This window comes from Manis pentadactyla, chromosome 4, assembly GCF_030020395.1.
Source record: "Manis pentadactyla isolate mManPen7 chromosome 4, mManPen7.hap1, whole genome shotgun sequence".
Taxonomy (NCBI): Eukaryota; Metazoa; Chordata; class Mammalia; order Pholidota; family Manidae; genus Manis; species Manis pentadactyla.
The window spans coordinates 140,447,352-140,471,710 of NC_080022.1; the positions used below are offsets into that span (position 1 = coordinate 140,447,352).

The 24,359-nt window shown below is 41.3% G+C and overlaps 3 protein-coding genes and 2 non-coding genes across 19 annotated transcripts in view; 3 read left to right on the top strand and 2 right to left on the bottom strand.

Moving 5' to 3' along the window:
- Nucleotides 1-1,959, bottom strand: part of SGSM2 (small G protein signaling modulator 2) — a 33,351-nt gene extending 31,392 nt beyond the window's left edge. For all 3 annotated transcript variants that reach the window (XM_036906146.2, XM_036906144.2, XM_057501045.1), the window contains exon 1: nt 1,830-1,959. In XM_036906146.2, coding sequence (XP_036762041.2) covers nt 1,830-1,886 — 57 coding nt within the window. In that variant the 5' untranslated portion in view covers nt 1,887-1,959. The remainder of the gene's footprint in view (nt 1-1,829) is intronic.
- Nucleotides 1,960-1,988: 29 nt separating this feature from the next.
- Nucleotides 1,989-11,837, top strand: TSR1 (TSR1 ribosome maturation factor). Of its 2 annotated transcripts, none has more exons than XM_057501048.1 (15): nt 1,989-2,118; nt 3,497-3,600; nt 3,923-4,142; nt 4,257-4,391; nt 4,724-5,148; nt 5,916-6,075; nt 6,511-6,668; nt 6,934-7,127; nt 7,824-7,983; nt 8,306-8,416; nt 9,136-9,268; nt 10,501-10,617; nt 11,010-11,150; nt 11,252-11,326; nt 11,456-11,837. In XM_057501048.1, exons 3-15 carry the CDS (start codon nt 4,088-4,090, stop codon nt 11,632-11,634), a joined length of 2,043 nt encoding a protein of 680 aa, XP_057357031.1. In that variant the 5' UTR covers nt 1,989-2,118; nt 3,497-3,600; nt 3,923-4,087; the 3' UTR covers nt 11,635-11,837. The 2 variants fall into 2 exon arrangements, with proteins under 2 accessions (XP_057357031.1, XP_036762042.2); XM_036906147.2 differs by lacking the exon at nt 1,989-2,118 and adding an exon at nt 3,162-3,315.
- On the bottom strand, nt 5,525-24,325 carry SRR (serine racemase). Of its 12 annotated transcripts, none has more exons than XM_057501055.1 (9): nt 24,150-24,282; nt 20,942-21,191; nt 16,827-16,998; nt 15,315-15,441; nt 15,025-15,128; nt 13,772-13,891; nt 13,565-13,639; nt 12,502-12,711; nt 5,525-5,665 (listed from the first exon to the last, which is right to left on the bottom strand). In XM_057501055.1, the coding sequence occupies exons 3-9, from the start codon at nt 16,992-16,994 to the stop codon at nt 5,633-5,635; spliced, it is 837 nt and encodes a 278-aa protein (XP_057357038.1). In that variant the 5' UTR covers nt 16,995-16,998; nt 20,942-21,191; nt 24,150-24,282; the 3' UTR covers nt 5,525-5,632. The 12 variants fall into 12 exon arrangements, with proteins under 12 accessions (XP_057357038.1, XP_036762052.2, XP_036762055.2 ...); XM_036906157.2 differs by lacking the exon at nt 5,525-5,665 and adding an exon at nt 11,928-12,154 and having other exon boundaries at nt 24,193-24,325; XM_036906160.2 differs by lacking the exon at nt 5,525-5,665 and adding an exon at nt 11,928-12,154 and having other exon boundaries at nt 20,942-21,073; nt 24,155-24,300.
- LOC118922982 (small nucleolar RNA SNORD91 family) lies at nt 8,563-8,654 on the top strand. The gene has a single exon (XR_005028975.1). It is a non-coding gene; the product is annotated as a small nucleolar RNA SNORD91 family (small nucleolar RNA).
- Nucleotides 9,401-9,495, top strand: LOC118922981 (small nucleolar RNA SNORD91 family). Its single transcript, XR_005028974.1, has one exon. It is a non-coding gene; the product is annotated as a small nucleolar RNA SNORD91 family (small nucleolar RNA).
- Nucleotides 24,326-24,359: the final 34 nt, after the last annotated feature.

Genomic DNA, 24,359 nt, shown 5'->3' on the forward strand with positions numbered 1-24,359 from the left:
ACAGGCTGGGGAGAGATTTTGAAGTTAGGAGGACCTACAGATGCTTCTAGAATTATACTAGAGGTCCTTTGTGAAAGGCCAAAGTTGCCTACAATTATTCCCACCATTTCTACTTGTAGGAGAGGAAAGTGTATGCTTCTCTCTAAATCAACTGCTTAAGAGGAGAGGGAACTAAGATTTCAGAGCAGGTCAACCTTTGTCAGGTAATATACATAGCTATGGCATATTTTGGACATTTCTCATAATTGTTTAGGAAGCATTTTTTTGGTACTACAGACAACCTTCTAATTACTGAGAAAAAAAATCACTGTCTTCTAAAAAATCTTTCCTATTATGACCACCCCCAAATTTGGATCACACCAACAATCCTAGCACATCTGTCCATAGGTTGGGTATGGCTACATTTTTGCTCTTGTTTATACTGTTAATATAAGTTTCTGTCACTAGACTGCTTGTTTATAGAGGATAATCACTGAAATTTGAGATTTCTTAGGTTTAAAGCTTTATTTGATAGATTCCTGGCCTAAAAAACTCTTTCATGGCCACTTCATAGAAAAGGCATGATGGAGCCTCTCACACATAACTGGGAAGGTGATGATGTTAATCACATCTTTGCCAACCAGGGGGAAGGGAACAAGTTAGGGCACAGTAGCCAGGCCAGTTAATGCAGACGAACCATCTAAGCCTTCCAGGATTTTATGAGAACCCAGAATCTTCTCAATTCCTGAAATTCTAGAAAGGGATAAAGAACCAATATGGTCAACTTTTATATATGAGTTAATATCATTATCCCTATTGAATAGATTTAGAAATTGAGACTCAGAGAGATTAAGTGACTCAAGGTCACACGGAGTTAAATCCAGACTTCCAAAGTTTATGCATTCCCACTGGACCTTGAAGTCTCCAAGATCAGTAGATTTATTTATCAAATAGTCTTTGAGTGCCCACTGTGTGCCAAGCACTGGATGCAGAATAGTGGACAAAACAGACCAGCTTCCTGCCCTCATGGAGTTTACACATCTGGCAGAGGCCAGCCACAAAGATGGGTGGGAGTTCATGACTCCAGAGGCCTAATCCATTCTAATGCACTCTGCAGTTTGAGCTCTCCAGCTCTCACATGGGAGTGAGTCATTCATATGGGCACCCCCCCACTCCAATAATAAAATGGAAATGGGCTTTAGGGCAAGATCAAGGTAAAGGACTCAGTAGAGAGGACTCTTTTTTCTTTCTGACATTGAGGTGGGGGGGACTCCACAAATGGGAAAAAAAAAATCTGAGTCTTAAAGTAATTTTCAGAAACACCCTTAGTTTCGGTAGAGAGGTGGGCGTGGAGTGAAAAGCAATGAGGTGTGCTGCGAACCCTCCCGCAGCCACGACGCATTTCCCAGAGGAATACCGGAGTGGCCGTAGCGGAAACCGGAGCTAACCCCCAAATCGCCCTTTTAGCACCGTAGGAGGCACGCGCGGAGCCCCGCCCCTTCCCAGGAGGCGCGGGCAATCTATGGGCAACTCCAGTTCTCCAGAAAATCGCTGCCACCCCTCCCCCGACCTCCGTGTTCCAGGGCTACTTGCTGCCGTCACCGGGCGGGGAGCTGCGGGATCGCAGAGCAAACAAGCGCCCAAGATCCGGCCTGGCCCCTCGCCCCGAGGGGTGCTGCTCCTGATCCGGGAGAGGGGCGGGAGGCGCAGCCAGTTCAGGACCCTGCCTCCGCCGGGCCCAGGCCCTCTACCTGCGAGCGCCCGCGCGGAGAATGGGTGCGGACTTTTCCACCCCCTGGGCCGCACAGGCAGGGATGCGAGCCCCCAGGGGGTCCTTGCCCCGACTTTACCTCCTTTTTCACGTTCCACAGCAGTTTCTCTTTGACTGCGTCCTCCGCGCTGCCCATGGTGCGGCGGCTGGATAGGAGACGGTGCCCAGCAACCCCCGAAGCCCCCCGCGCGCCCTCGCCGCCTCGGTGCCTCCCGGATCAGCGCCCCACGCGCAAGGCGGAGTCCCCGGCTGCCGCGCTCCCCGCCTGCCCTCGCCGCCGCAGCCACTGCCCGGTGCTCGGCTCCGCAGCCATCTTCCGAGCCCCGCACAGACGTCAGGCGGCTGGCCCGGCCCCTTCCCACAGCTGGGTGCGTGGGGGAGTGCGCTCAGCAACGGGGGGGTCGGGGCGGGGAGGAGGCTGCGCGTGCCTGGGGGCGGCTGGCCGGGGCGCGCGCCACGCCGACCGCTGTCATGGCAACACGCCTGCTCCCGACCCGAGGGCGCGAACCGGCATTGTGAGAGTCCGCTGCCTGTCCAGCACAGGCGGAGCCTGAAGGCGGGGTGCACCGGGGACCCCGCGACTGAGGGGAAAGTCGGTCGCTCCAGAGCTGGCCTCAACCCAACTAGACGCCCCCTAATTTCTACTCGCTCGTTTTGCCGATGGGAAGGATAGGGATTCCCTGCGTTTAGAGGCTGGCCGCAGGGAAGCCAGCGTTAATCTCCTGGCTGAGAGAAAGGCCGGAGCTCCGTGGTTCCTCTAAAACCGCCTGTTAGGCGGTCGCCCTCAGTTGCAAAGCTTGTAGATGAAGGAGTGGGAGTGCAGCCGCCTCGAGCCTAAAGAGGCTCGGCTGGCCTGGGGACGTGTGTCAAGGCCAGACCTCCCCTTCCCGCAGGGGTCGCCACCTCCCGTCCGTTCTTTCTAGCTAAGTGGGAAGTAGGGGTACGGGCTGGGATAACGGGAACCAGCGGGAATTCCTACGGAGCCGGTGAGGCTGAGAGAAGCGCCTTCCACGCGGTTTGCCTAGAGAGAAAAGGTCGCTCAAAGTGATTAATAACAGCTGCTGCTGCAAACTGAAGAGCGGCATACACAAGTCTAGGTGAGAGGTGATTGCTTGTATCTTCCCCAGGAAAGGAAAACCTTCCATTCAACATCTTCCTAAGTTATGCAACTTTACAGCGCAAAAAATGAAAATATAGGAAAACAAAACAGCCCTCCGGGACCCAGACTTCGAGTCTACATAGGGCGCCTTAAGGCCCCCAACCGCAGACCGCTGCGTGGGAAAAGTTTGAAACGATGTTTCGCAGAGACGCGGGCACCACACTGCCGCAGACTGGTGGGAAGGACCCTCGCGATACTACGCGAGGAACACCGCCCCGCCCCGGGGAGGGCACGCCCGCCCCCAGGGGGAGGACCGGAAGCGCCTAGCCAGCCCGGAAGTGGTGCTGACTGGTACACGTGAGCTGCGGCATGGCGGCCCACCGGTCTGGCCCGTTCAAACAGAAGAATAAAGCTCACAAAGGCGGGCGGCATCGGGGTCGGGGATCCGCGCAGCGGGACAGCCAGAGTGAGAATATAGGGTTGGAGAAACAAGGGCAATTTAGTTCGTATTAACGGCTGTTCTCCAGGCCCAGACTGAGCTATCTCCGGCCTAGAACCCCCGCAAAGGCTCGAAGGTGGGTGGAAAGGGGACCCTTTTCTTGACTATCTGGTGCCCTGCGCAAGAGCCCTTTCTGATCTTCCTCCAGGCCGCCTAGCATTGAAGACCCTAAGCAAGAAGGTGAGAAAAGAACTCAGTCGAGTAGACCAGAGGCATCGCTCCAGCCAGCTCCGAAAGCAGAAGAAGGAGGCGGTGAGAGAAGCGGGGATTGGGGGATGGTGTGTCTTCACAACCGTTCTGGGCCGGTAATATCTCGAACTAGAAAATGTGACGTTGGGAAGGGGTCGGGGATGGAGTATAAATCCTAGAGCACATTGGCAGTCGTGCAGGTCTAGACTAGTGCCAGAGTGTATCTGTGCTTTGGTCCAAGCTCATGCTCACCCCCCTGGCATACTTAACGCCTTTTAAAAGGGAAATGCTGGTTGGAACTGGGGAGGCATCTATACTTTAGAAATGCAATACTAGAACGAAGTACTGAAATAGTGAGGTGTTCTCTGATCCTTTCTATCCTCAGGTTCTGGCAGAGAAGAGACAGCTAGGCAGCAAGGATGGCCCTCCTCACCAGGTATTGGTGGTGCCCCTGCACAGCAGGATTTCCCTGCCAGAGGCCTTTCAGCTGCTTCAAGATAAGGACATTGGAACAGTACACTTGAAGGAATGGGGAAGCCCACATACCTTTATGCTATTATGCCACCGCTTGAAACATCGGTGGTTTTTCACATCTGCAAAGCCAGGTTAGATTATACAAGAAAATATTCTATCACTATGTTTTGAGTAGTAGTAATTTTTCTTAGTATAATGTGCTCGTGCTGTCCATCTCTTCTACTGTCTTTGTTTTCTATCTCCAGGGGATCTGCACACTGTGTTAGACATGGCTAAAGTGGCTGATACCATCCTTTTCCTCCTTGATCCACTGGAAGGCTGGGACAGCACTGGGGATTACTGCCTTTCCTGCCTCTTTGCTCAGGGTCTTCCCACCTACAGTGAGTGAGTTGGGAATATTGGAAGCTGAGGAAGAAAGTGAATTAATGTTTATTATGCGTTTATAATTTGTCAGGCACTATTTGATACAGGAATACAACTGGTGAGTTATAGCCAGCTAATGGTGGGTTGTACACGTGTGGCCTAAATTTTCTCTGTTACCAGGTTGCCTTTTTAATTCTGGGCTGCCCTTTGCCCAGCAGAAGAAGAATATGAAATTTGGTTTTACTGTAATCTCTGGGCCCACAACTGAACTGTTAGCTTGTTTGTGAACTGCAGGGGGGATTTTTATGTAGTAAAGCAACAGGTCACAAAGCCCTTTCTTTGCTCACAGCACTAGCTGTCCAGGGGGTTTCTGGCCTCCCACCGAAGAAACAAGTAGATGCCAGAAAGAAGCTTAGTAAAGCAGTGGAGAAGCGCTTTCCCAATGATAAACTCCTCCTGTTAGACACTCAGCAGGAGGCAGGGATGCTGCTCAGGCAGTTGGCTAACCAAAAGCAACGGCATCTTGCCTTTCGAGATCGGCGGACCTATCTGTTTGCTCATGATGCTGACTTTGTGCCTAATGAAGAGAGTAACGTGGTGGGCACCTTGAAAATCTCTGGCTATCTTCGTGGGCAGACTCTGAATGTAAACAGCTTGCTGCATATCATTGGACATGGTGATTTCCAGATGAAACAGATAGATGCTCCTGTGGACCCTTTCCCTTTAAATTCTAGTGTGATCAAATCCCAAAAGGACCCAGGCATGGCAATGGAGGTAAGATTGATGTTCTTAAAAAAGATTGTATTGTAGAGTCATGTGTAAGCTGGTCTAGGATGGGAATTAACTTCAGAAAAGGTAGTCTCTATGCTTAGACTACTAGTCCCTGGAGGTGACTGCTAGTTCAAAGTAAGGGAACGGTCAACTACAAATTTGTTAATACATCACATGTTCATCCAGCACTTTGTAGGTGCCTTTCACACCAATTGGCTCTGAGTTTATAGAAGACACACAGATTTGGTCTCTTAACTTGGACAACTTTAGTAGGTTTAAAAAAAAATAAAAGTAGACACTGAAATAGAGATCGACAAAGTGGTTGAGTTACAGACCTGCTGTGGAAGTTGAAAAGTAGACTAGTAAGCTTCACACAAGAGTTCAGACTTGAGCCAGGTGTTGAGAACGATGAAGGTGGTTTATGAGTTGAAGAGAGATGAAACTATCCCAGAAGACGAGACAACATGAACCCAGGCACAGTGATGGATCAGAGGGTTTCTTTGAACTCTGAAGAAATCAGCTTGATGGGAATAATATGTAATAAATAGGTAGGAGTGGGATTAGATTACGAAAGACCTCAAGAACCAAGCAGAAGTATAGACTTAAAATTCTAGGAAATAGAATCATTGGAAAAACTTGACAAGTTTTGACTTTCTGTTTCATTCTATTTCCTTCTATTTAAGGACTATGTTATTTCTGGATTTTTCTGGTTATTATGTTATATTTAGGTTTTTAGATAATATTTGACCATCAACTGTTTTGATTTTTAGACTGGTGCTATGGATGCTGTTGCTGAAATGGAGGAAGACCTTAAGGTCTTAGTGAAGGCAGACCCTGATAGACAAGAATCTTTGCAAACAGAGGTTATCCCAGATCCAATGGAGGGGGAGCAAACCTGGCCCACTGAGGAAGAGCTTAGTGAGGCAAATGGTTGGTATTGGTAAACTTGTTTGTAATTCATCCAGCTGGGAATTGTGGATTTTGTCTAGCTGCTCACAGAGAGGACCCTATACAGTAGAGTGGATAAGAATGTCTTTGGAGGTCTGTTCTCCCTCTTACCTACAAAAGCTGTATGTTTGTATTAAGCCAATATTGGACACAGTTTTGCTCCATTTTTCAAAATTACTTGTGTGACTATTTTCTGATGAACAGATAAATAACTTTTGGTTCATTGCAAGATGTATCTAGCTGTGTAAGTATCACTAGTTCTGAGGCAGCTGAATTAAATTTGGATGTAATGTATTCTACCCAGTGTCTGCTGAAGTTTGCGGTGTTGATAGCAGTATCTAATGGCTACCTGAGAATACCCAGAGTAATAGAGGAAAGGAAGTATATCATTTACTGAATATGTTTGGGCTCTTACAGACTTCTTGAAGGAGAGTTCCAAGGTGGTAAAGAAGGTTCCCAAAGGAACATCCAGTTACCAAGCTGAATGGATTTTGGATGAAGATGACCAAAGTGGTGGGGAAGGAGATGAAAATGATGATACAGAATATGAGGATTTTATGGAAGAGGAATCTCAGGTAAGGAAATGGGCCCTAAAGCCTGTTCTGTGTACAGCCTCAAATATAAGGCAGAGTACAATCCTGACCTTAGAGGCATGTGTGGTCAGTTTCTTTAGGAATGATTTATAGTTGCCAGGAATGAGACTTTGTTTTATAACTTAGTCTATTAGAATTGTGATACTGGTTTGAACTAGGTATCTAGTAAAACTATTCTTAGCTTAATGGTCTTTAGGGTAAGGACAGGTGTGGGTTTCTTCTAAAATGGTAATCCTTTATGCTACAGGATGAGGGTAGTGAAGAGGAAGAGGAGGAATGTGAAAGTATGACTGTAGGAGAATCTGTGCCTGACGAACTGTATGATGAGAAAGTGGGTGAAGAGGCTGAGGAGAAAATGTTGGAGAGATATAAACGAGAAAGACTGGAAGAGATGTTTCCAGATGAAGTAGATACCCCCCGTGACGTGGCTGCTAGAATTCGGTTAGTCAACAAGTCTAAAATCATCAGTATATTTTTATTTAAAATGTAAGTGGTTTGGAACTACGACAGTGTGATGCAGAAGAAATCTCTGCTCCTGAAGAGGTAACATTTATATAGATAGGAAGATAAGATCACATATAGGGAACAGAAATACACAATCAAATGCTAGATTGTGTTGTACAGACTAAAAATGCTACAGCACTTTAATAAGGGAGAAATACTAAGTTAATCAGCAAATCCTTCCTTTAGGAGCTAATAAGCAACTAAAGTATGTAACATTTGGAGATTTGGGGGAGTTTGGGTAGAACAGTCGGAATGAAAGGCTGAAGATGTAAATGATCATGTCTACTCTGGAGCTGAGTCAGAATAAAACCAGAGTTTATGTTGGGTATGAAAGAGGTAAGACTTTGATCTAAGACCTTGTTTGTCAAGTTAAAGAACCATTCCCTGATAGGCACCAAGGAGCCACTGTAAATAATTTGTCCTTTGCACTGAGAAGCTGGGCTTTGGTTCTGAAATATTTGTTGTATGCTATTTGGAGTGTGGTCCTGACTTAGGCTGTTAGGTTATTTTAAGAGATAGTGGTAAGAGTTCTTTTAAGCTAGAACCTTGGTCATTTTAGAAGTTACTTGAGTGAAAGAGTAAATAGCACCATATAAATTTGACTTAATTTCCTTAAAATCTCTTGTGTTCTAGATTTCAGAAATACCGAGGCCTCAAGAGCTTCCGCACATCTCCATGGGATCCTAAGGAAAACCTTCCTCGAGATTATGCTCGGATCTTTCAGTTTCAGAACTTTACTAACACTAGGAAACGCATCTTTAAAGAGGTTGAAGAAGAAGTTGAAGGAGCTGAGGTATCTGCCTTCCTTTGTACACCCTATGATTTGCTTTTGCTTGCCCCCTCTACTACTCCTCTTAGCATTGTTTTGTGCTGCCCATACCTGAATTAGAGGAGCACTGAATCATTGATAAGACTGATATTGGGAACAGAGATATCAAAGATGTTAACTGAAAGAGTTTAAAATGGGTAGAAGAGGCATCTGTGAATAATAACTTTGAAGGTTGAGGTGGGCTTTTGGGTGCTCTGAGAGACTTCTAACATATTTAGGGAAATGTTTCATAATTTTTGAGACCTTAAGGGTAATTGTGTGATTGTTTTCTGGTTTCTTCTGGCAGGTTGGCTGGTATGTCACACTTCATGTCTCTGAGGTCCCTGTCTCAGTGGTTGAGTTCTTCAGGCAAGGAGCACCCTTGATTGCATTTTCTTTACTACCTCATGAACAGAAGGTGAGTTAAGTGTCTTGTGGGAAATAGGGAGTTAAGAAACTTGACAGCCAGTTTTGCCTGACTGAAAATTTTATATGACTGACATTTTGTTCTTTGGGATATGAAAAATCTGCTTTTTAGGATTGATTAGGGATCAGAGAGGATGATAGAGAAGTCAATGATGGTTTTACCCAGTATGTCTGAACCTGTCTGAAGCATCTCTGATGAAATGTCTGTGCATTCTGAGACTTCTCTGAGATTAGCTGTTTGTCAGATCAGATTGTAACCACAGGTTGGCAGCCTTAAGAATAAAAATGTATGCCAAGGCATTTATCTGTCTCTCTTGGTGGCCGGCAGTCCTGTAGGTTGGGGTGTGAGAGCTCTGGCCTTTGATCAGTGTAGGAACTGAGGAAAGAAGTGTCTTGAATGGGTACGATTTTGAGATGTGTGGTGAGTGACTTCAGGCCTTCGTTTTGTGGTAGAAGTTGAACTGTCTTGCATGTTAGACACAGGAAGGTCAGCTGGTGTAAAAGACTACATGAAAGCTCTGAAAAACCAGCCTAAGTTTGGCTTGAATGCCAGTTGTTGGCAAAGGTAAAAGATGAATCTGTGTCTCAACATCTGTACTCCATAAATTAGTATTAGAGTGAATCTGAATCTGCTAGTTTGGTTTGCCTTCTTTCAGGTTACGCTGTTCTATTCCTAGGTAGGAAGTTTTGTTTTTCTTACTTGGTCCCCAGATGTCAGTACTGAATATGGTGGTGAGTCGGCACATTGGCAACACTGAACCTGTCGAAGCTAAAGGAGAGCTGATCTTTCACTGTGGGTTCAGGCGCTTTCGAGCCTCACCTTTATTCTCTCAGCACACTGCAGGTAAGCCGTGGGGAAGTTTCTGCGTTCTTGTCCATCTTAGTGTGTTTTGGGGGACTGTGGCTTTTGGTGGGGTGCAGAATACACTATTTCAAACTCTGGCTCTGTGGGCTAGACGTATTTTCAGTACTCTGGTTTAGGAGCCAGTGATGTTTTTATTAAAAATGTCTGAACCTGTCTGAAGCATCCCAGTGATGCAACCTCTGTGTGGTGCTGAGGCTCCTCTGCCATGAGTATTTGTTCCAGAGAAGGTTTTGAATAGAAGGAGTTGGTACCTTAATCAAAACTGTGTGTCGAAGTATGGAACCCCTTGGCATCTGATGTGCCAGTGGCAGTGTGGGTGAAGGCTGGAGTAGCCCACAGTTGGGTAGAACAGTGGTGTGTGGCTTCTCAGATGTTGAGATTGGATGAGGGTTTAGAGAATGGTGACCAGGGATACTTCTATGGCAGAAATTATTGTACTCCTACACATTAGGACTGGGAAAATGTTTTGCACTAGCTTGGGGGCTCCTGAACATCAGCTACACACTGAGCTCTCAGCAATGGTCAGAGGAAGATGATAAAGGCAATATTAATGGGTGTTCTGGATAATTTATATTCTTACTAGCCATGTAGAAAACTGGGAGGGCTTCATTGAAGGTAGAAATAGAAGTTCCATATAGTTCTCAAGGTCAAGAGGTCAGCGAAGTATGGCCCATGGGCCAGTCTGTCCCACTACTTGTTTTTGTTAAAGTTTTGTTGAAATACAGTCATGCTTTTTAAAAATGTATTGTGTGTGACTATCTTTGTGCTACAGTGAAAGAGTACTTGGAACAGAGGTTGTTTGGCCACAAAGCCTAAAATATTTACTTACTCTGTAGCCCTCTATAGAAAATGTTTGCCAATTCTTGCTCAAGACTAAGATCTGTTGATTTAGTGGAGGTATTTTCTATACAGTTGTGATTCTCAAATGAGGTAGGGGTGATGGGTATCAGAATCACCTGGAGAACTTTTTCAAACCCCAAATATAGCCAAAGTTCCAAGATTCTGCCTCCAGTTGAAAAATCACTGTGATAGAATTGGGTTTTATTTTTTAGTTGTCTTGAGACAGGAAAATGTTTTGAGATTTAGTGAAGTAAAGAAACAGAAGTTGCCTTAAGTTTAAGAGTTATAGTGGTACAGCTTTTGACAGGCCTATGAATTACTTACGGTTTCTCAAAATTTTCTTGGTTTTTATTTTTTAACTCTAATGGCAGCGGATAAACATAAATTTCAGAGATTCCTGACTGCTGATGTGGCCCTGGTGGTGACAGTATATGCCCCAATCACTTTTCCTCCTGCATCCGTGCTGCTTTTCAAACAGAATAGCAATGGTAAGTTGAGTTCAGAGGTGAACAGGCCTGTAGGTCCATAATAGGCTTAACACTTTACTGTTTTTAGATTCGAGGCTAGTGGGTATGAAGAATGTAATGATGGTTTTCAGAATATCCCAAACTCAGCCTCACAGCGGGTCTAAGGCAGGGTTTTGCCTTGCTTGCAAACCTTAGCTAATTGGTAGAAACTGCTCTGAGTGCTGTACTTAGGTTCTGGGTATAGGCTCAGCAGGGCTGTCATTTAGTGAGCTTTTCCATGGACCCAGGAGGGCAGCATAGTATGTTCCTACTTAAAGGTTTCTCTTAGAAGTTCTTATGTAGGTCTTCAAATGGACTGGAGGAATAAATGAAGGCTTTGGCTTGTAGACTCCTGCTGTGCTTTTGCCTCTTAGGAATGCACAGCCTCATTGCCACAGGCCATCTTCAGTCAGTGGATCCAAACAGAATGGTTATCAAGAGAGTGGTTCTAAGTGGTCATCCTTTCAAAATTTTTACTAAGATGGCAGTAGTGCGTTACATGTTCTTCAATAGAGGTAGGTATGAAAAATTGGATCTGATTGCCTTTGTGGGATAAAGGTTGGGTCTACATTTTGTAGGTAAATGTTTTATCTTGGTTTAATGTGCTTCATTCTAGAGGATGTGTTATGGTTTAAACCGGTGGAACTGAGAACAAAGTGGGGCCGCAGAGGACACATCAAGGAGCCTTTGGGTAAGAGAATGTGAGATTTGGGACCTTGTCTAGATTTCCTTGGTGCTACAAAATGACTGTTGGGTTAGAAGACTGCTGCTTTAAAATTCTGTATTTTAATTTGGCCAACTTGTTGTGTTTCCTTTGTAGGTACTCATGGCCACATGAAGTGCAGTTTTGACGGGAAGCTAAAATCTCAGGACACAGTACTGATGAACCTCTATAAACGAGTTTTCCCCAAATGGACTTATGATCCATATGTACCTGAACCAGTTCCTTGGGTGAAAAGTGAAATTTCTTCAACAGTGTCTGAAATGGACATGGAATAGTGGATTCAATGGGATTCTGTCTTAGGGTGCTAGTTAGCACTCTAGGGATGGGAACCTACAGGTTGTGTTTGGGTGAAGTTTTTATTTTCTATTTAGCCTAGAGTTCTGCTGCAAGAGTGGCCTTGACAAGGTGTCTCATTTATGCATGGATGTTTTTCTATTCTTGTTTAGTCCAAAAAACCATTAAAGCTTACTGAAATATCCACTCTGTTAGGATTTTGACAGCTGTTTGAGGGTTAGATGGGAGGAGACAAAATTTCCAAGTGTCTGCAGACACTGAATCCTATCACTCCTCTTGCATAAATTAAACAGAAACAGCTTCATAAGGAGCTGGCCTTTCAGCTTGCTTCACCCAAGTTAAGGAGGTTAAGTCTACATTTCCACCACTGAGCACTATACAAATGTTCTTTACTTCTGAGCAAACTGTTTGAAACTGCTGAGACAGCACAGCAGCCACTCCAACACCAGCTGTAGGTTCAATAAGCAGTTTCATCCTCTCCCACACCAGCTGGGTTGCACACTGTTGGTACGGAAGGGGGTAAGAATTAGAATGGGGAAGGGGAAGGAGCCTACCTGGTTGGCTTTTATAGTTAAAAGCCAGATGAAGACATATGCCCAATATGGATTTTCTTACTGCTGTGTGTAAGTGCCTGACAATGAAGAGCAGGGTATTTTTTTCTTTCTTTAATATTAACTCTGTTTCTATGTTGAGAGGGTATGTTAATATATCTAAAGGCATCCTTGTTACAAATGAAGTCACCTAGTGAAATCCCCAGTGGGTGAGTTGCTACTTAAAACAGGAAATATTTTTTTTGCCTAAGAAATTGCTCTGTTCTTTTGTTACTTCCTTTGCTATTGGAGCCTCACCTTAATTTCATCCTCTGTGACAGTGAAGACTTCATCCACAAGGTCCCTTATAATAGGCCAGGTATTTAAGCCAATGCTGGATTTGACACCATCTGCTATGGTTTCTGGAGGATAGGGATTAGGGGTCAATTTCCCTTTCAGTTTGGACTGGTAGCAGTCATCTGCATTCAAGGGTTCAGCAGCATACACCTTCACACTAGGTCTCAGAGCCTGGGAAGAGGAATATTAGACATCTTACAACTAGCCACAGCACATTTTGCCTGTTTGCCTGCAGTTAAATAGAAAATACAGGTAACATATTTCTGCCCAAGTAAGAGTCTTCCGTTTGACAGATGTAATAAAAATACGACTTTTAAGCACTTTAAATTGTATGCCTCATACAGATCTTCAGTTGCTTAGATAACGTCTGGTTCTACTGGTAACTTGGGGAAAAGAGTAGCCCCTGGCTTGGATAGTAGGTTAGTGAGATGGAATTCAGGGAAAAGACTATGAGGATGCCACTCCTTGCAACTGCCTTTGTGCTGTAAAGTCATGGATTTAAAAAAGACTAGTACTCATTTGTGGAGTACAACAATGAAGCAAAACTGAAGGAACAAAATAGCAGACTCAGACTCCAAGAAGGGACTAGTGGTTACCAAAGGGGAGGGGTGGGAGGGGAGGGAGGGAGAAGGGGATTGTGGGGTATCACGATTGGTGCACATGATGTGTATGGGGTCACCGGGAAGACAGTGTAGCTCAGAGAAGACAAGCAGGGACTCTGACATCTTACTACACTGATGGATAGTGACTGCAATGGGGGTATTGGGGGGGACTCGGTAATAAGGGTGAATATAAAAACCACATCGTTTTTCTTGTGAAACCTTCAAAAGTGTATGTCAATGATAGCTTAATAAAATTAGAAAAGAAAGAAGGCTAATAAAGCCATCTCAAGTGTCAAAGCATGATAGGAATGAACTGAGCATTTTGGGGGGTAATGTTGAATCAGTATCTGCAGTGTACCATGATGTAAAATAAAATCCTCTAGGCCTGAAGTGGGGGAGTCCTCCAGAAGCTGTTTTCTCACCTTAACTGTAATTGCTATTCCAGCAACCATTCCTCCTCCTCCAACAGGTACCACCAGTGCATCTACCAAGGGAACCTTTAGTGAAAAGAATATGAAGTATAAATAAGCCTGTTAATAACTAGTTTTATATGTATATATAAAATAATTGACTCTACAACCATACATTAGCATTACCAGGAGCTAAACAAGAGCTAAGGAGGCTTTTACCTGGTTCAGCACTTCCATGGCAATTGTCCCTTGCCCAGCTATCACTGCAGGTTCCTGGTTGGGGTGTACCAGGATGCCTTTGGTTTCTTCCATAATTCTTTTTGTAACATTTTCTCTGGACTGAAAGAGTACATTCATTTAGCATAATTAATATGACAGAGTTCCCAACAAGTTAGATTTAGTCATTTAACACTTTATTAGTCACCTACTTTCTTCAGACCTTGGGCACTAGTGGTGATATAATCGTGAAGAAAACAGCCCTTGTACTCAGCAGAGTTATGTTCTAATACGTGGAGGGGGTGGGGTATAAGTAAGTAACTGGTATGTTTAAGGGCTATGGAGGAAAACTAATGTTACAAAGATGCTCAGAAAGGGTCTCTGGTAAAGTGACATTTTACTAGGTTTGAACAAGTCCTGTGCATCTCCAGAATATTCTATGAAGAGAGTAACAGCAAGTACAAGGACCACAAAGTAGGCATGATTGACCTTTGTGAGAAATGCTAAGTTCCTGCAGTTGGCATGGAGGGGTTGGGGGAGAGTATTAGTGGGAGATGATCTCAGAAAGATGGGAATGGGCCAGTTCATTTGGTGTTAGGTGATTGCAAGAATTTAGATTTTCACTGTGTATGAGATTGGAAACAAAGGATGTTGAGTGATGAGACAAATTCTAAGTGGATAGCTCTGGTTGCTCTTCTGAAAACAGACATGGGGCAAAGGTTGAGGCAAAGACACCAGTAAGGCTACTGAATCTAGGAACTGATGGTTCGAATCAGGGTGGTGATGGTAAAGGCTACTGGAAGTAATTGGATTTTCAAAATGTTTTGAAAGTAGAACTAAGATTTGGATGTGGAGTATGAAAGAATTGTCAAAGATGACTCCCAACTTCTTTTTGAGCAACTAGAATGGTGAAAGTTGTCATGTGCTGAGATGGGAAGACTGGAAGAGGAACAGTATTGGGGAATAAGATCAGGAGTTTGGTTTTAGACAGGAAGTTAGAAATGCCATCTACGTATGAATATCAGGTGGCTGTTGGGTATACAAGTTGGAAGGGAAAAGGTCGGGGCTGGAGTATAGGTGATATTTTAAACAGATCATTTGAGTGAGTAAAGATAGAGAAAAGGTTGGGAATGCTAATGTTAGAGATGAAGAGGAAACAAGACTGAGAAGGAGCAGTCACTATGGAAGAGAAGTTTGATTTTGACAGTGAAAGCTGTTAGGTGATACTGAATACTGAATATTGCTCTCTTCCTTACCTCATCACTCTGTTCACTATATACTACAGAGGCTCCGTAGGCTTGTATTGCCAATTTTTTACAGCTGGGAGCTGTTTGGGGCACCACAATATAAGCAGGAATCCCTGGGAGGGAGAAACATGTTTACTTAGTACAAATCAGGGAAGTTTAGGATAGAAACTTCAGTTTGCTTGTAAAAAGATAAGGACTCAGAAATTTATTTCCCAAGGCTACTACCAATCTTACTGAAAGAAAGGATCATTTAACACTCCTCTGATCCTTCCCCATATCCTGAAAAAATAATCAAGTACCTTCTAATTGGGCAGCATAAGCAAGAGCCTGGCCATGGTTTCCACTGCTGTGAGTAACAAAAGCTTTGGGCTTCTCTTCTGAAGTGGGAGGAATCAAGCCTCTAATAGCATTAAGGGCACCACGAATCTGGAAAAGAGGAACAGTAAATTCATGTATTTGATTAAAAAGTTGCATTTCAAAAAACTAAAGGAGTTTTTCCAGATTTTTCTCTTCCTAAGACAGCACATACAGTCTATCACTAAATCTTACCAGTTCTGCTTCCTAAATAGCTCATGCATCTTTGCCACTATGTTGGTGAGGCCACATTTTTCAACCTGTGTGTTACCAAACCTCAATAGATCCTGCCTCAAGGATCATCCTCATCCAATATTTCCATTAGATTATTAAACCAGGTTTTTTTTGTCTCTTTTAGAAACCAGTATTTTTTTCATTCCCTATTTTTGTAAGAAAATTCCTTATCCACTACTTCAATCATTGCTGTAGCCATCCTAAATTGCTTCTAGTTTCCCTACTAGGTTAGGTTGCACCCCTGAACTCTGAGCATACTCACCTCTGTACCTGTAGTTCTTCCCTCCCCAACTTCCTCATCTGACTAAAAGTACTCATTCCATAAAACTTGGATCAAGCATCACATGGTTCAGCTTCCCTGATTTCCGGGGCAAAATCAAGCACTCCAATTCTCTGTTCTTCCACGGTAATTTGTATCACTCTTAATAGATATAACCTATTGTTGTATTTTCATCAACCTATTTGTTGACCAGACTGTCTTTTGTAAGTGTGGATATAGGGTAAGGCCTATTGCATATATGCCTGGTATGGTTAGCAAAAATAGTGCTTGACATGCTGAATAAAGAATGAACCATGGCAAATCAAAGGATAAAAGAACAGAAAGTGTTTTGTTTAAAATCTCTCAGTTAATGGCTGGAGGAAATTAGACCCTTGAAGTCCTAAAACTACCACTTAACAGGTACTAATATCTATCACAGTGCTAAGTGCAGCTTTTAGATTTTTTACCTGTAAAGGATCTTAAAGTTCAACTGATGGTCAGAAATTTCTGGTAATGAATCAATACACGGACGTCTACGCATAGGAAAGGCACTGACATGTTTTGTAAAAAAATATCTTACATGAGGGTTTAGCTAAGTTTAGATCTTTCACATTCATAAGGTATCAGTGAATAGCATATTGACAAAGTGAATGATTAAACTTGACTATATACAGGATGGTCACACTTTCCAGGACAGGTTGACGGCTATTGTCTCGGTTTTATCACAGAGTTCCCCCTTTCATTCTCAAGCATGTGTCTGGACAGTTAATTATATGATCACCTAATTAAAAGGAATTTTGAGATTGTGTAAAAGTGGCTCATCAACACCATGATGCTAAGTAGCCAGGACTTGATCAAATTAAAATTTCTACAACCTTTAAGCTATAAAAATAGGATCAAATAAGTGTGTATGTGAAAAAGGCTTGACAAGATAACATGATACAATATCAAAAGGAATTGTTACCTTGAAAGATCCAGTTTTCTGGAAGAGTTCACATTTGAAGAAAAGATTGCGACCTGTTACTTTATTCAAAATGGAGCTGCTTAGCACTGGTGTGAGGTGGATAAAATCTTGAATGTTGATATGAGCTTTTTCAACATCAGCAAAGGAAATGCAGTACTGAGCACACATGATTCTGAAACCCAGGAAAAAGAAAGGAGTTAAAGCAAAGCCTGAGACAATGTGCTTAATGAAAAGATACTGAAAATGCCTATTGCAGACCCATAAAATGTACACCAAGACTGAACCATAATGTGAGCTATGGACTGTGGGTCTATCAATGTGTTGCAACAAACATACTACTCTGGTGGGGAGTGTTGATAATGGGGAGTCTATGCATGTGTGGGGTCAGGGGGCATATGGGAAATCTATCCTCACATTAATTTTGCTGTGAATCTTAAAGTTCTCTAAAAAAAGAAAATGCATAATAGGAAAAGGGATCTACGGCCTGTGGTAATACAGGAACTGTCTCTACTATGGGGTTCCAGAAACTCTGTATAGAAGGGAAGTTGTCTTGAAGCTGAGTTTCTTAGTAAATACAAGGCTTTTTTCCTGGTGAAGCTTTACTGGAAGTAACTGGTGGTGATTATGGAAGGCTTAAAGCCCACCCTTTCACCAATACCATCCATCTCTTGGCACTGTCACTGGCCTCTTAGCTTTTTACCATTGTGAAACTTAAATGAATTGGGTTCAAAATCTATAAATTTTTATTTAAAAAAATCACTTAAATAATTTAACTAGGGGACAAATCCACAATCCTATCATCTTAAAAGATTCATTTTCTATGTTTCCTTTGGTTTTCTAAATATGCATTTATTATATGACAGTTAAAAATGAAAGGTAACATTTTGTTTATTCCAATTTCATTTGGTTGTTTCTTCAAAGTTTTCATAATTAAAATTTTCAAAATCACATTATGCTTATTTTTTTGTAGCATTTAAACATGAAGTTTCTCTAGTTTTCCTTATTAACAAAAGCAAAGCATGTTCAATAGAAAAAAATAATTTAGTCTGCTTGCTCTCCAAAGACAAACTCTACCTAAGCTCTGGTGTTTTATCTTTTCAAGCTCACATATATATGCAGACAAAACTTTTTCGACAAGTTGGTAACTTGCTTTTTTTCAGGCAATATTATGACTATCTTTGAATCTTTGCTTATCGGTAGATGTATTTATGCAACTTTTAAAATGGCTTAATGATACTTTTTACAAAAATATCAGTTCTACATAGTTCTATTGAACATGTACATTTGTTTTCTTGGAGGGGGAGGGCCATAAAATAATGTAATGAACAGCCTTCTTCTTGCAAGATCTTTGTAAATCTCCATACATATAGGCAGACTCCGAATGTCATTTTGCATCAAAAGATATGGACACTTCTAAGACATCTGATACCCACTACCAAAATGATTCCCACAAGTTGTAGGTTGCATTTATACTCCCAATAGCGGTTTCTAAGGAATGCCCATTTCCTTAACCCTTGCTGTATCATTTTTCTGACAATTTAATGGAAATGTCTAGTATTTTGAATTCACATCTCTTTAATTACTAGTGATTAAGCATTTTTTTCTGTATTGGCCACTTTTTTGTGAATTCTTAACATGCCGTCTACTAAGACATTTTTTTCCTCTGAAATGCCACATTTATAAAAAAATGTTTGCTAATGCTTGGGGCTTTTCTGGCCTTCATATTTTGTTTGCTAGATCAGACTGCCAATTCCTTTTCCACTTCTTCATATATTAATATATTCTTCCCTGATTACTCTTTCATTGGCTTTTCTCATACATCAGTTCTCCCAAGTGAATGTTAGAAATCCTTTATCAAGGTTGCCAGATATTCCACTGTAAAATGTAGAAATGAATTGGGGGCATAATTAACACTTACAAATACTGAGTAGCCCCACCCATCAACATGGGTGTCTTTCAATTTAGTAAAGTCTTTTTATCAGTAAAGTTTTCATAGTTTGCATTCTGTATAGACCTGATTAAATTCATACCTAAGTGCAATGTATCTTTTGAAGTATTTTTTTAAAGATTTCTAAATTGCTTACTGATATGAAAGCTAGTGATTTTTGTGTATCATGTTTATATTTTACTATATTATCGTTAGATCTAATTTTATAGTTCATTCTCCAAATAATCATGTTATCTGCCAATACTTCACCTTATAAATGTATTTCTGGTAACTTTTGCAGTGACTTCAGTTACTGGTTTATGTGAATTTGCCACCTCCTCTTGAATTAATTTCATTAATTTATATTTTTTTGGCAAAATCATCTAATTTTAAATAGAAATTTATTAGTATAAAGCTGTACATATTAATAATTCTAAGTATTCTTCATATGTGGTATTCATTTAATCAACAAATATTGAGCCCTTTCTATGTGTCAGATGCTATACAGTCTGGAGATAGACTTGTCCCTGCTCTCATAAAGCTTATAATCTAGTGGAGAGAGATGTAATAAATCATCCAAAAATAAGTACTTACAAATATTGACAGATACTAGAGAATTGTGTTATGATACAATACTAAATGGGAGGCCTTATTTAGATCAGGAAAGGTTAAGAAAGGCCTATGGAAAAGTGAAATTTAAGTTATGACCCATAATATGAATGGGCAGAGTAGAGGGGAAAATGTTTCAAGTAGAGGGAATAATATGTGTGAAAGCTTTAAGGAGGAAAAGAGTTTGGCATATTCCAGGAACTAAAAGGCAGCTAATGTGTTTGAAAATAGTGATCAAAGGGAAGTGGGATAAGATGAGAGTGAATTTGGCATGGTGTGGATCATAAGGGCACGACTCATCGATTTTTTTCTTAAGAGCAACTGAATGCCACTGGAGAATGTTAGAATTAATATTTTCAGAAAATTACTCTGGCTACATTGTGGTTAATGAAAAGGATAAGGAAAGAGGTAAGAGTGGACAGGGAATCCTGTTAAGAAGTATTACAGTTGTCCACATGAAAGACAGCAGGGGCTTGGATGGTTAAAGTGGGGTAGAAAAAACAATAATTCAAGATTTATTTTGGAAAAATATGATTAAAAAATTGGCAGAGGGCCTGAATAGATATTTCTCCAAAGAAGATATACAAATGGCCAACAGGCACATGAAAAGATGTTCAACATCACTATCATTAGGGAAATGCAAATCAAAACCATAATGAGATAACACCTTACAACTACTAGGATGGCTACTATTAAAAAAAACAAGAAAAAGAAAATAAGTGTTGGCAGGTATGTGGAAAACGAGCCCTTGTGCACTGTTGGTGGAAATATAAAATGGTGCAGCTGCTACGGAAAACAGTATAGTAGTTCCTCAAAATACTGACAGTAGAACTGCTATATGATGCAGCAACTCCACTTCTGGCATATACCCAAAGAATTCAAAGATGTATTTGTACACCTATATTAATAGTAGCATTATTCATAATAGCCAAAAGGTGGAAGCAACCCAAGTTTCTATGGGCAGATGAATAAACAAAATGTAGTATATACATACAATGGCATATTACCCAGCCTTGAAGAGGAAAATTCTGACACATGCTAACATGGATGAATCTTGGGGATATTGCCCAGTGAAACAAGCCAAGTCACAAAAAGTCAATAAGAAATGTAGGTACCATTTGTGAGGTACCTAGTCAGATTCATAGACAAAATAGAATGGTAGTTGCCAGAGGGTGGAGTGAGGGGGAATGGGAGTTGTTTCATGGATATAGTTTCAGTTGTGTAAGATGAATAAAGTTCTGGAGATTGGTTATACAGCGTGAATGTACTTGACACCACTAAACTGTACACTAAAGACGATTACGATGATGTTTCATGTGAAATGTATTTTACCACAATTAAAAAAAAACCACACACACAAAGAGATGCATTTTGGAAACTGTAATTAGGCCTCTTGGTTGCAAGTGATAGAACCCCAGTTCTACAGAACTGGCTTAGGCTCAAGATAGAGGTGATGAGATTTACTAGTTAATGGAATCCCAGCAAGAGCTGAACCATGGGAAGGGCAGGAATATGGAGCTTCAGGTACACTTGGAACCAAGGACTTGAGGTTTTCTGGGACTTTCTCATTGTTTCTCACCTCTTATGCTTTTTGCACGTTGGCTTTATTCTTTTTCATTTCACACCAGCTGGTTCCACGTGGCAGGACACATGGCTGCCGACAACTTCCTGTGTTTTACATTTTGTGGCTTCCACAGTGGAGAGGGATTTTCTTTCATTTTCAATTCAAAAAATTCTGAGTAAGGATTCTGTCTGGCCCATCTTGGCCCAGGACCAGTGGCCAAGGGTGTGAGGTCACTTAAGATAGTACTATATAATAGTCAGAAGTACTTACAGAAACATGGAAAAGAAACAGAATGAGTCTATAACACAGTATCAATTATGTACATTTAAAACATACAAAAACAATACTATATATTATTCAAAGATACACATATATCTTAGGACATATATCAAACACATTAGAGTGACTACCTAAGGGAGAAGGAAAGGAAACTGAGTGGGAATTGGGATGAAGGGAAAAAAGATAAAATGTGAAAAGCCTTGTTGATAGTGTGAACCAAATAACATGAGTGCTTCAATCTCTGTACCTGAGGGAAAAATGGGAGGAAATGAAATGAATGAAAGAGGAAATGAAAAAAAAAGGAAAGAGAAAGAAAAGTATTGAGAGGGGCAGTTTTCAAGAGAAAAGGAAAGGGAGATTATTGAGATGATGAGTTCCAGATGCCCATGTGGGGATTTAATGTGTGGGGTGAGGCAGATAGAGGTCTCAAGGATAATTCCTGGATTTTGACTTACATGGTGGTACAATTTATTGAGATATAACAAGCAAAGAAACAGGTAAAATATTTTAGGGAAAATCAGAGATATGATGAGCTAAGTTTGAATTACTTATGAGATATGCAAGAGGATATCCTTTGTTTTTTCCCCATTATTTTTTGCCAGAAATGTTTCTATTTTAATGTCTATTTTATTTCTGAAAAATGAGCTCATTTATCAAGTGCTGTTCTTTTTCCCTTAATTTCTGATTTTTTTTTCCATTTTCCTTTTTTCTACTCTTTTGAATGCTTAATTTTCATTCTTTTAAAATTAATAATAAAAGCACTTAACGGTTACAAATTTTCCTGAGTACTGCTTAGTGGTATTTCATAGGTCTTATTATCCAATATTTGCATTAATCCAAATTTCTAAAGAATCCATAATCTTAGTTTTACTTTTTGACCTTGAGTTATTTAAAACTGTTCTAAAAAAAATTTCCATACTGTTAGAATTTTTTAACTTGTGGTTATTCATTTCTAGTTTCCCCAGTTTGTGCTCAGCAAACATGACTTGTACAATTTTTGTTTTTAGAAATTGAGTTCCTCCTCCCTCATTACCCAAATTTGCTTTGTTGTTTATTGGGTTATCTACATAATATGTGACCAAATCCCTACTCTAAGAATTTAAAACATTATAGAAAATATATAGTCCTTTCACTCTCTGCCATTAAATCTACTCTCTTCCACAGAGATAACCACTTTAAAAAGTTTGGTTTGTATTCTTCCACAACTTTTTTGATGTATTTATATAGATAAATTTACATACCTAATAAATGGTTTTGCTACACCCAGAACCATACTTTATATATTGTTCTGCAACTGGCTTGTTAAAAAAAATTAACAATACATCTTGAAGACTATTCCATATCAATACATATTTTAATTTTTTAAATTCAAAGCTTTCATAATAATGGTATAAATACATTTTTTTCATTTTTCACCTGGTATTTAATGAACCCTTTAAATGTGAGGGTTGAATTTAAGTTTTAAATTCAAAATTTTCCATCAACTTAGTAAATTTTCTTCTATTTCTTTGTTGCTTCTTCTATCAGTTATGTTATCATTTTCTGGAACTTGTATTTGATTATCAATTTTCTAGACCCATTCTCTACGTCTTCTATCCTTACCTCTCATAGTTTTTATTATTACATTTTCCCTCTAAGCTCTGGTAAATTTTCTTGTGCTGGTTTAATTTTGGCATATCTCATCTGCAAGTTCACAGACACTGCATTAATTTGGCAATCGTGTTTTTCCTAATAAAGTTTTGTTCAAATTATTTTTCTGTCTTTTGAAAAGAGGTTGATGCAATGTCCTCTCCAATTTCAATGTGAAAACGAATTAGTTTTTAACATTTCTTCCTATTTCATATCTGTTTTCAAATTATTTTTCTGTCTTTTGAAAAAAGGTTGATGCAATGTCTTCTCCAATTTCAATGTGAAAACGAATTTTTAACATTTCTTCCTATTTCATATGTTTTCAAATTATTTTTCTGTCTTTTGAAAAAAGGTTGATGCAATGTCCTCTCCAATTTCAATGTGAAAACGAATTAGTTTTTAACATTTCTTCCTATTTCATATCTGTTTTCAAGATTGTCATTTGCTCTGACATTACTTCCTTTCTGTGGAACCACTGAATCTTTTTACATACCTATTGAATTTCTCCATCTGCTTAACCTTCTGGAGGCAAAGTGTCTGTCACATAATAGGAATTGATTAAGTTCTATCATGTTGTTAATGTCTTTTAGGCCCAGTCTAAGGAATAACTGGTAACTATTCTTTGATGGTGTAGAGGTCCAATAGACTACGTGGGGTTGGGAAGGAGCAACAGGTGGAGGGAAACAGCCTTTTCTGTTTCATCACAGTTCTAACAGGGAATCATGAACAAGAAATTAAAGTACCAGTCTTCTGATCCAGTTACATTTAAAGATGGGGAAAAAAAAAAAGAAAAACTAACCTGAGACCTAGGGAAGTCAAATACTTTTTCCAAGAATCACAGTGATAGACATTCCCAAATCAATTTCTAATACCTCCTGATTTATTTCCACACAACCCCTTCTCCCAGCAAGAGCCAACCATACTGTTTTTTTTTTTTTTCCCCAAGCCAGGATACTTGGGGATATAGTTTGCCATTAAGAAAAAGACTTCTGGTATTTATCAAGTGTGTCACCCTGGGCAATTTGCTACGGTTCTCTGGGATTCCGTTTCCTCATCTTAAATAAAAGGAAAGAAAAAAGGAAAATGGGGATAGTAACAACAAAATCTTTAACGTCCTAAAGTAAAAGCCTGAGCCACTAGTCCGGGTCTTGAGATCCCGGCCTACGATGACTGGAGGAGGCCGACTTGTGGGTGCCTCCGTCAACCCAAGCCCCAGACAAGCAGCAGTGTCCTCGATGGCCACCACAGAAGCAGCAATAGCCACGGCCGTGAACGCCCGCCCGGCCGGGCTTCGCCTAGCCAGGCCTCACCTCACCTCACCTCACCGCTCCGCGCCTCCAACTCCAGCCTCTGCTCACCTTCCCCGACCACGCCTCAGCGCACGCGCGGCGCACGTCTTCCCAGCCAGGCTCGCGCTCGGGCTCTTCGCTTCGGGAGCGGCCGAAGTGCGTTCAGCGCTTTTCCTCCCAGTGCGGCCACCGTCGTTTGGGGAGGCGGGCGGAGGGGGAGAGGCGGGGAAAGGGTG